The 11,955-nt window shown below is 41.1% G+C and overlaps 1 protein-coding gene across 1 annotated transcript in view; it reads left to right on the top strand.

Moving 5' to 3' along the window:
- Positions 1-11,955, top strand: part of LOC146390716 (scavenger receptor cysteine-rich type 1 protein M160-like) — a 33,477-nt gene that overhangs the window by 3,106 nt on the left and 18,416 nt on the right. Inside the window, 5 exon segments of the mRNA XM_084923700.1 lie at positions 82-393; positions 517-828; positions 3,304-3,615; positions 11,128-11,442; positions 11,576-11,887. Of these exon segments, the coding sequence (XP_084779826.1) occupies positions 82-393; positions 517-828; positions 3,304-3,615; positions 11,128-11,442; positions 11,576-11,887 (1,563 nt within the window).

The following is an 11,955-nucleotide window of genomic DNA, read 5'->3' as shown; positions in this document are numbered from 1 at the left end:
CAGTCTGTTCTTATTTGTTATACTTGAATTGTTTTTATTGCAAATAACATTAAAATATTGTCCATATCTTTTGTCTCATAGGTCCAATCAGATTAGTTGGATCTGGATCGACTCGATGCTCTGGAAGAGTTGAAATCTATCACAATAACAGCTGGGGAACAGTCTGTGATGATAACTGGGACTTGAATGATGCTCAGGTGGTTTGCAGAGAGTTAAACTGTGGGACGGCACTAGAAGCTCCTCATTCAGCTTACTATGGTGCAGGAACTGGACAGATTTGGCTTGATCATGTGACCTGTTCAGGAGGTGAAAGTTCACTTACTGAGTGTCAACACAGTGGATTTGGAACAAATAACTGTGGACATGGTCAGGATGCTGGTGTCATCTGTTCAGGTGAGAAAATGTTTAGGTACCAAAGACACATGAATCATTCAGAAATTGTCTGTCATCAGTGAAACCATTTTCTTTCAAGGTCAAGAACATATTATCAAGTTCTTCACATCTTTTAACTAATAGATCTGATCAGATTAGCTGGCTCTGGATCGACTCGATGTTCTGGCAGAGTTGAAGTTTATCACAATAACAGCTTTGGAACAGTCTGTGATGATGGCTGGGACTTAAATGATGCTGAGATCGTTTGTAGACAGTTAAACTGTGGGACCGTAAAGGGGGCTCCTCGATCAGCTCACTTTGGTGCAGGAACTGGACAGATTTGGCTTGATCATGTGACCTGCTCAGGAAGTGAAGGCTCATTAACTCAGTGTCAACATGGTGGTTTTGGAACAAACAACTGTGTACATAATCAAGATGCTGGTGTCGTCTGTTCTGGTGAGAAAGATTTTTGATTCTGAAAGCATTTCAACCAAATCTTTTCTTGGGTGTAATATACTATCGGTCAAAGTTTTAGAACACCCCCAATTTCTCCAGTTTTTTTAATGATGATTTTATTTATGCAGTGTAATGTGTCATTGAACTCTGAAATTAAAGCATAGTAAAAATAAGTAATTAAAATTAAAATTAAACCATGGACTAAATTTACAGACCAAAATGTATTCTAATCTTTTGACACATCGAAGTAGCCACCTTTGGTACATATAACAGCTCAACACACCATTCTATCTGCAAAAGAAATAAAATATTCTTCAGAAAATTCTTCCCATATTTGTTGCAGAAGTTCCCATAAATGCATGATTGCTTTGCTTTCACTCTTTTATCCAGTTCATCCTAAACCACCGTGATGGGGCTAATTAAGACTGGAGACTGTGCTGTCCATTCCATGTTTTCAAGCTTACGGTTTTGTTCTTTTTTTCCTGAGGTAGTTCTGGCATAGCTTGGATTTAGTTTTGGGTCATTATATTGCCGTAGGATGAACCTCTTACCAATTAGGCACATACCAGAGGGAACTGCATGGTGCTGCAGAATGCTGCAGTTGTAAAGGTTCTGGGTCCTTTTGAGCCAGCATTTTTTATTTTGTTGTATTCTAGTAATATTTTGTATTATGGTTTATGTTAAGGTTCATTTATAGTCTTAGTTATTATATTGTGAGTTTCTTTTATTCCCTGTTTAGATTCTTAATTATTAGTTGCCCTCTATGTCTCTCTCCATCTGTTTTTATATATGTTATATGAGCCCCTTGCGTCTTGTTTCCCTCCCTGTGTTCCATTATGTTTCCAGGGCTCGTCATCTCTCCTCTCTCTCCCTCATGTTCCCTTGCTCTTCTCGTCTGCCTCTCCTCCACTCCTGCATCATGTTCCTGCGTTTCCTGTTTTATTGTGAAGCTCTTGTGTTTCCATGTTCGGTGTTTCTAGTTGTGCTTCCTCTGTGACGTCATGTTGTGTCAGCTGTGTTCCCTGTGTGTTCTCACTGCACTCGTTATCCTCCTGTGTATTTATGTCAGCATCTCCCTCATAGCTGTGTGCCTCCCTGTGTGTTTAGGTCTTCTAATTTCCCAGTTTGGGTTGTATTATTTTCCATTCAGCAAATAAAGCTGTGTTTTGAGTCCATATCCCGCTTACGAGTCTGCATTTGGGTCCCTTCCTGCCTGCTCCGCACAGTCAAATCGTGACAGAGGAAGCCATTTTGGTTCAGAGTGCATCTCACTTTTCTTTACAAGTCACTGACACTGGATCCAGCTAAACAGCCCCAGACCATCACACTTCCTCGTCAATGTTTGACAGTTGATACCACACAGCGTGGAACCATCCTTTCACCTACTTACAACATACAAAGATCCCGTGTGATGAAGTGAAGATTTCAAATTTTGATTCTGTCAATAATACCTTCTTCCACTCTTCAGTAGTCCATTGGTGGCGTTTCATGACCTAGGCAAACCTCTTTGAGTTGCAGGTTTGACAAGATGAGTTAAAGCAAGAAAACCATTGCCAAGATATCAGAATAAGGCAAAGTCGTCTTTTCACAGTTGAAACTAAGGCTACGTCCACACGTACCCGGGTATTTTTGAAAACGCAGATTTTTCTATGCGTTTGCACCTTTCGTCCACACGTAAATGGCGTTTTCGGTCACTGAAAACTGAGATTTTTAAAAACTCCGGCCAGGGTGGATATTTTTGAAAACTCAGTTTTTGCATTTACGTGTGGACAAGAAAAACGGAGAAAACGCAGAAAACGCAGCGTCAAAGGTGTGCGCCTTTTTTGACGTCACACTGTGCGCCACGTTATTGTTTCAGTGAAATGAATTTCTACAATACTGTTACTGTTAATTGTACTCTCTGCAGTGTTTAAATGCTTACATATACACACACAGTTACTGTCCCTCCACACATACGACTCGGTTCTGCTTCTATGCCCCAGCTTTGTTTACTTTTTCCCACCGAGGCTTCTAGACTTCTGATTGGCCAACATTTCTACACGGTTAGGAATATATCGCCACCTGTTGCTTTGGCATTCATTTCTGCGTTTACGTGTGGACGGGATTATTTTTTAAAACGAAAACGGAAAATCTCAGTTTTCAAAAATACCCGTGTACATGTGGACGTAGCCTGAGACTTGCTTACTATGACCACTAATAATAATAATAATAGTAATAATAATAATAATACATTTTATTTATAGGCCCCTTTAAGACTCTCAAGGTCACCTTACAAAAGTACAGAACAATAGCAACAATACAATATAAGAAAACATGGCAAAATACAAATTTAGGCATAAGGTAAATAAGAAAAAGCATGAAATTCAAGTGGAAAAATTGGGGTGTTTTAAAACGTTCAACTGGTATATACTACCATAATTTTTCTTTGTTAATTTAAGACACATTAGAATTTGCTTCACATCTTTTGCCTGATAGATCTTATCAGATTAGTTGGATCTGGATCGACTCGATGTTCTGGAAGAGTTGAAATATTTCACAATAACAGCTGGGGAACAGTCTGTGATGATAATTGGGACTTGAATGATGCTCAGGTGGTTTGCAGAGAGTTAAACTGTGGGACGGCACTAGGAGCTCCTCCATTCGCTCAGTTTGGTGCAGGAACTGGACAGATTTGGCTTGATAATGTGACCTGTTCAGGAAATGAAAATTCTCTAACTGACTGTCAGCACAGTGGATTTGGATCAAACAAATGTGGACATCATCACGATGCTGGTGCCATCTGTTCAGGTGAGAATTTTTTTTTTTCGATCATCTATACCATGTCAGACACTGTAAATACAACAGTTTCCCTTTACAGATTTTTTGTCCATTCGTTGATGTGTTTCATACTGAAATTAAGCGTTAGCCATCAAATTAAGCTGCACAGTAACCATTCAATGCAGGATTTCAATGGTAAAATCTTTATCTGCAAACGGGTAAACTTTATTTCATGATTAATTTTTCGTATTGTGGGTGTTATATAGTTGTCATAAACTCAGATTTGGAAGTCTTATGCCTTTCTGAGTCAGGATGAAATTCTATTTTTGGTTGGTTGATGTTTATTAAGTTATTTTTGTAGTTAACACAATTCTTGTGTCAAGAGTGTTGGTTTGCTTCAAAATTCCTAAATATATGGCTCAATGGATTCTAATATATAAGACGCCTCAACACAGTTGCAGTTGAAGAGACCAAAGAGGAAGATGAACAGGAACCAACCATACAATGGGGAAGCAGATTCAGGCTTAGTCACTCAACATTAACAAAACTGAACTAACAGAAATCAATCGGAAAATGAGACTGACAGTAACTTCCAACTTGACTAATTGTCACCTCTGGCGATGATGATATCAAAAGGCTCGCCTTTTGTTAGGGCTATACAAATGTTAGAAAAACAAGCAAAGACACACACACACACAAAGGCAATGACAACTAGAAACTAACAAACAAAACCTATACTGGGAAAGGTAAACAGGAAACATAACTAGAAAACCTGAGACCTGGAAACACAGGGGAAAGACCAGCAAAGGCGCAGACGATCCGACATGAAACAAAAAGGGAAGCACAGACTATAATTAAAATTATTTATATATAGATATATCTCTATACACACTACACTACACCACACACATAAAGAAGAAAAGAATACACTGATGCAGGGCAGGGGACTGTCAAAGTAAAACATGGAATAACACAAATATTGAACCGGGGACACTAGACACAACACCAGGAACACAAGGCAGGCACAGAGAACACTTAAACGCTGGAAATAATTAACAAACAACAAGGATAGCTAACTAAAATCACTGTACATTAATAAACAAACTATGACACTAAAATTTAATATGTAAGGGAGAAAGACAGAAATCTGACCCCCAGACATCTTCTCTAACTTTAAATGCCTGCCTGTGAGCTTTCTTGTCTTCTATTGGCACTATTGGCATGCTGTATCTCACTTTGACAGATTTGTGGTCTAGTTTATATTAGAGATGGCACGATACCACTTTTTTATGGCCGATGCCGATATCATAAATTTGGATATCTGCCGATACCGATATGAATCCGATATAGTCTGTTTTTTAATCAATAAAACTGTTTTTTTTTTATATCTTGCTGCATTTTGTATAGGTTCATACTCAATTTTAAAAAAAACAACAACACTAAAGCTATTCTGTTATACCTGTATGCAAAAAAATATTTCATAGTTCAGAAATACTGATCAATCTAATAAACTTAAACCTACACCATCCTCCCTATTCTGGTATTTTATAGAGTACTTAGCGTAAATATTAAGCAGCCTAACTAATAGGGTTCCAACTCCTAGCAACAAAAAATAAATAAAAAATAGGGAACCACCCCTCACGCTCCACCTCATGATGCTTAATCAACGTAATCAACCTTAATTTGATCCAGTGTGAAAAAAAATGCACAGAAATCAATTATTTTTCAAGAAATATTAAATAGATTAAACATCTTTCTTTAACAGAACTGCAGACTCCACAGATGGTGCCTTCCCAAAGGAAAAAGTACTATAGCTTACTAGGGTATATTAGACTTAATAGTTACTATATACAGTAATGGACTTCTATTCATTTTACATCAAATTAAAACTTTGGGTGTCAGATAGTTATTTAATAAAAGCTAGGCATTTTAAATGAGAATAAGAAAGAAAAGTATGTCTTTGTGCCCCCTTTTCCCTGTTAATGCCCTACCTGCCCCCCTGGCTAAACTTTGCTAGATCCGCCCCTGCACAGTTACCAGCCGTCAGCTACGTAGAAAAAGATCCTGGTGTAGAAAGTAATATTAAATAAATTCTAACAACAGCTTATCAAGCTCAAACGTGCTGCTGTTGTTTATCCGCCGGTTTCCTCTTTCTGGCGCGAAGTGAGCCAAAAACAAAGAAGAGAGACAGACTCGCAACAGAAAAGCCGATCAGCTGATCATTGATCAGTTTCACGATTGAAGTAGCAGCAGGAGAGGGAGAGGGAGAGAAGAGGCAGTCGCTCCATATATCGGTTGTTAAGCTTAACGTGGGAATGCTTTACAAACATTCAGAGATGGACTTACACACTTGCTTTACTTCTCTTGGGGATAACTTTGTCGGAGATGAAATGCTGGGTTGGTAGCTAAGCTCCAAATGCTCAACCAGACCACCGACAGGTCTCGCACGCCACAGCCGTTCTATCACGTGATGCATACTGCTCCAACGTCCTACGGTTATGAGGCAAGTTACGGCGTGTCGCAAGTTTTGTGAGGTGCTTTCGTGATATTTAATGGATCGGATTACACTTTTTATTTCTCTCCCATAGCCGATCCAGTAATTTAGGTCAGTATACGTAATATCGGATCGGCCCATCTCTACTTTATATTAGAGATGGTATTGTGGTGGACCACTAGAGGGCTCTACTCACACCCAATGTGGAGGTAAGCATCAACGACGCGGGTGTGCCCAAATCGGACGGTCGGTGGCGGCCATGCGGAGATTTCCGCCGTTTAAATAATGCCACGGAGAATGACCGTTACCCCATCCCCCACATTCAGGATTTTTCTGCCAATCTCACCGGAACGTTGATTTTTTCTAAAATTGACTTGGTGCGGGGGTATCACCAAGTTCCCGTGCGTGCCGAAGACGTTCCTAAAACCGCTGTCATTACCCCCTTCGGCTTGTTCGAGTTTTTGCGCATGCCGTTTGGCCTGAAAGGTGCCGCCCAGACCTTTCAGCGGCTGATGGACTCCGTTTTGCGTGGGCTGCCGTTCGTTTTTGTTTATCTGGACGATATTGGTGGCCAGCTGCTCAGCGAGCCAGCACGAGTCCCATCTGCGCCAGGTTTTCCAGCGTTTGGCAGCGCACGGCCTGATCATCAATCCTTCCAAGTGCCAGTTTGGGTTGCCTGTTCTGGATTTCCTCGGGCACCGCATTTCCGCTGAAGGTGTGGTTCCGTTGCTCAACAGAGTCCAGGCCGTTTCGGCTTTTCCGCGTCCCACGTCGGTTAAAGCGTTGCAGGAGTTCTTGGGGATGATAAATTTTTACAGCCGCTTTCTCCCCAGAGCTGCCCACCTGCTACAGCCACTCTATGCTGCCTTAAAAGGTAAAACAGCCAAAGATCCGGTTGACTGGCTGCTGGAACGCGTCCACGCGTTTTCCGCAGCCAAGTCTGCGCTGGCTGACGCCGCCCTGCTGGCACACCACCTTCCGTCGGCGGAGAGTGAAAGAATGGGCGGCGGTTTGTATCCCATGCCAACGCTCGAAAATCCAACAGTACACGCAGGCACCCCTCGAACCTTTCCGTGTCCCGGGTAGGCGTTTCGATCACGTGGACCTGGTTGGTCCCTTGCCGCAGTCACAGGGTTTCACGCACCTTTTGACTGTGGTGGACCGCACGACCAGGTGGCCGGAGGCGGTACCCCTGGCGTCCACGACAGCGGTGACGGTGGCCAGAGCATTTTTGTCAACGTGGGTTTCACGTTTCGGTCCCCCTGCTGACATTACCTCGGACAGGGGCCCCCAGTTTGTTTCTGAGCTTTGGTCTGCTATGGCTGACAGCCTGGGGGTCAAGGTCCACCGCACGACAGCATACCACCCGCAAGCTAACGGGATGTGCGAACGGTTTCACCGGTCACTTAAGGCCGCGCTCCGGGCTTCCTTAACAGGTGGCGACTGGGTCGACCGTCTTCCGTGGGTTTTTTGCTGGGATTGCGTAGCACGGTTAGAGAAGACCTCGGGGTTTCCCCGGCTGACCTGGTCCTCGGCCAGCCCCTCCGGGTCCCCGGGGAATTCTTACCTGAGAGCCCTCCCCCATGTTTCGATACCTCTTTGTTGCCTTTTCGCCCCCCGAGAGACTCATTTCCTGTTCCTGGTCCTGTGCACCACTGCCTGCCTGACACTCCGCTCGTTTCGTTTTCGTCAGGCACGATGCCCATAGGACTCCGCTGCGTCCACCATATGACGGGCCATACAGGGTTCTTAAACCAGGCAACAAACATTACATTTTGGACTTTGGTGGTCGCCAGGAGGTTGTCTCTGTTGACAGACTTAAGCCTGCACATGTTATGCAAGAGGATCAGGTGGTCCCGGCCCAGGCCCCTCGCCACGGCCGCCCACCTGCCACCGGGCTGATGGATTCTGTTTTTTCCCCCAGGAGCGACCCACAATCAACGGAGTCCAAGTCGTCTGCAGCTTTTTCTGACCGCCAGTGCTGGGTTGCCCTCTGTCAGTTCCCCACCCCCGTGGTTCACCCGTTCCGGTCGTTTGCTTAAGCCCAGGGTCCTGGACTAGTTCTGCTGGGTATTCCGGGGGGGGCATGTGTGGTGGACCACTAGAGGGCTCCACTCACACCCAGTGTTGAGGAAGTGTGTTCCTGTGGTTTGTGGCGCGATCTGTGCAGTTGATGTTGGAGACGAATAAAGAAGGACTGAGAACTGAGAGCTCTGTGTCGCTTTTTATGTCCAATATTGATATCATAAATTTGGATATTCGATACCAATAGGAATCCGATATAGTCCATTTTCTAACCAATAAAACTTTTTAAAAATGTTTTCTTGCTGCATTTTGTACAAGTTCATACTAAAATATAAAAAAAACTAAACACTAAAGCTATTCTATTATACTTGTATGCCAAAAAAATTATGCAGATTTTAAAAACCCTTTAGTTCTGAAAAAAGTGGAATATCAGCACAAAATAATGTTTATATTAAACAACTTAAAAATACACAAACAAACAGGTTGTAGAATGGACCCTTTTATTCTTAAAGCTTAACATAAGACATCCAGAGTGGAAAGTAGTGCAAATAAATGTAAACACGGCTTCATAACACTCATCTTTTATCAAGATGGATGTCAGTGTAAGCTGTTTCTATCACACTTAACGTGAGACGGAATTTTGTGTAATTTCTATACAAAACTTAACAAAATTACGAAGAAAAAGTATTTTTCATAGTATTTTTGGAACCTTGAAACTGTTTGGCCATGTGTTGTGTCGGGGTGGGTGTCCCTGGTGGAATAGGACTGTAACTCTCCTTCATGATGTTTTCGGGTGTTTAATAAATTCCTACATCTAAAGTGGGATGGATGCCAGTTTTTTGAACAGGACCAGGATTTCCCCAGAATTGTTTATATTACCTAAGAATCCCACATCATTCTGTGGACAACCCTGAGTCAGTCAGCAGTTTAAGAAGAACATATGGCTTACATGTCACATCTGGCTGATACACAGCAAATCCAGCATGTCCAAATTAACACTGTCAGATTTGATTTCAACACTATTAAAGTGTCTATATGGGTCCACACCAGAGAGTGTTAATTTAACTCTTTTTGGAGAGTTGGTAAGTTAACTCCGATTTAGTGTTAAGCACCAAATCTGTCTGGAGTTGATAATTTAACACTTACTAATGCTAACTGGGTGTTAAGAGTTTATATATTAACTCTCAAAGAGTATTTTAGTTTAACTACGTAAGAGTTATCTTCTAATTAATTCTAAAAAGCGGGAATTGTCCTGTTCTGAACTTCTAGAAATTTCTTTTGGAAATAAACATTTACTAAAAAGATGCAATGGTTTTTGAAAAACATTTATTCTGAACTGTGCACCACAATTTCAAAACATTTTCTGAAAGATGTAACAGTGTACATGTTCTCACTTTCATTAGAATTTTGTTTATCAAAAGGTCTGACATAGGTGAGCTGGCAAATGCAAATAGCAGCATTCTCATCACTTATTTCTTCAATACAATATGCATGTCCTTCATTCATCCCTTTGTGGAACTTCACCACACTTCTGCTCTCCCCCATATTCCATCTTCACAAGCATATCCTATGTGGAGATTGAATAAAAATTAGTTGACACTAATTAATGGCACAAATAAACCGGTAATCAATTGCAGCACAGTAAAAAAAAAAAAAGAATCCTCTTTGAGCCATTACTTGTGTAAAGTATTTTCCCAAAAGACAAGGACACAGGCAACAGGTAATACTGAACTAAATGTAAAACCTCAAACTTTGCACAAAACTGTGCACAAAACTCTGGAGGGATCTAAATGTTAACGTAGAACCCAGTCAGGACGCCTGCTACTGCTGTTTGCTCGGTTTTTTATGGGAGATCGTTTTCAGGCTTCAAGTAGCACCATTATACCAACATTTCACATTCTAGACATTGTTTTAGGTGTATTTGACCAAAAATTTGACTGAAAATTCACATGCAAGCTTTTTTTCAAGGCTAGCTAAAACAGAATGTTATGCTATCACCGAGCAACATGGCTAATGCCTTTCACACAGCTTTGTCTCAACTCCAAAGAGCCACAGAAGTAAAAGCTAATAATAATAATTGAAACAATCTTTGAAAAAATGACTTACCAAGCATGGCAAACAACTCAAATATGTAGAGCAAGATGTTCTGACATGGCTTCACTTCAGCTTCGATTGGAGCCTATGGTGCTTGTGGCGGAGTCTGTGAATTTACTCTATTGGTGTCATAGCCCCTGTAGGAGTTCAGAGTTAAGAGGTCAAGAGTTAATGTTTCCATTGTAACACCTCCAGATTTGACATAGAAACACTCATTTTTAACACTCGATTTTAACTACTATCATTTTACACCTCAGAGTTACATTAAAAGAATGTGACTCTACTAAGAGTAAAATTAACTCTACTTTTGCAAGAAGACTACTAACACCAAAATATTTAACACTTTTGAATTTGCTGTGTAGGGCAAAGGACGAGAGAAAACTACAGAGTCCATCATTGTTTTAGTAAAACTGCACACTGATTCAATATCAGTTTGATGCAACCGAGTGTCATCACAGCAACATGACTCTTACCAAATATACCTTCATCCTTAGTCAGCAATTTCAAATTTCCTTCAATTTTACCTGCTCTTTTCCTTCAACAATGGAAAAAGAGCAGGAAAGATTCTTGTTTATAAGAATGATTATTTGAGTAAGTAATAATAATAGTAATAATTAAACATATCTGCTAGAAGCAACTGAAAACTAGTAGCAAAGGTTATGGTGGTGAGGGAGAAAGCAAGAAGGAGAGACCCACATGCTCCCCGTGCTCAGTTTACATGCATGTAGGAGAGCCATTTGCATCCAAACAGCATTAGGAATTACTACGAGAAGAAAACAGGGTTAATAATGATGATAGATGGGCAATAGAAAAATGGGATGTGTGATGGCACGCTAAGACTTTTTAGAATATATGTTGAACATAGTTAACTAGTCATGAAAATTAAACATAATACCATTTACAATCAATGTTCCCTGTTTTGTTTTCAGGTGTTCCCATCAGATTAACTGGATCTGGATTGACTCGATGTTCTGGCAGAGTTGAAGTTTTTTACAATAACATCTGGGGAACAGTCTGTGATAATGGCTGGGATGTAAATGATGCTCAGGTGGTTTGCAGACAGTTAAACTGTGGGACAGCACTACAGGCTCTTCCATCAGCTTACTTTGGTGCAGGAACTGGACAGATTTGGTTTTCGTATATGACCTGTTCAGGAAATGAAAATTCTTTAACAGAGTGTCAACACAGTGGATTTGGAACAAATAACTGTGGACATCAACAAGATGCTGGTGTCTTCTGTTCAGGTGCAAAAAAAATTATAAGCTAAAGAAAATGAAAGTCTGTCTGTTCCTTTGTATCATCTACAAAATCTTTATTTTTATGTAATTTAACCAACATTTTAAAGATGTTTTTTTTTTCTTCATTTTTGCCAAATAGGTCTGGTCAGATTAGCCGGGTCTGGATCGACTCGATGCTCTGGCAGAGTTGAAATTTATCACAGTAACACCTGGGGAACAGTCTGTGATGATAACTGGGACTTAAATGATTCTCAGGTTGTTTGCAGACAGTTAAACTGTGGGACAGCACTGCAGGCTCCTCGATCAGCTCGCTTTGGTGCAGGAACTGGACAGATTTGGCTTGATAATGTGACCTGTTCAGGAAATGAAAGTTCTCTGACTCAGTGCCAACACAGTGGATTTGGATCAAACAGCTGTGGACATGGTCAGGATGTGGGTGTGATCTGTTCAGGTGAGAAAAATTGTAGCCATTGCAGATTAGTCTGGTATTGTGTGTCATATATGAAATACTTTTTCAAC

Source organism: Perissodus microlepis, chromosome 3 (genome assembly GCF_051167445.1).
Source record: "Perissodus microlepis isolate ML-2025 ecotype Zambia chromosome 3, ASM5116744v1, whole genome shotgun sequence".
In the NCBI taxonomy this organism is placed as follows: Eukaryota; Metazoa; Chordata; class Actinopteri; order Cichliformes; family Cichlidae; genus Perissodus; species Perissodus microlepis.
This window is presented reverse-complemented; position numbering and strand designations above follow the sequence as displayed.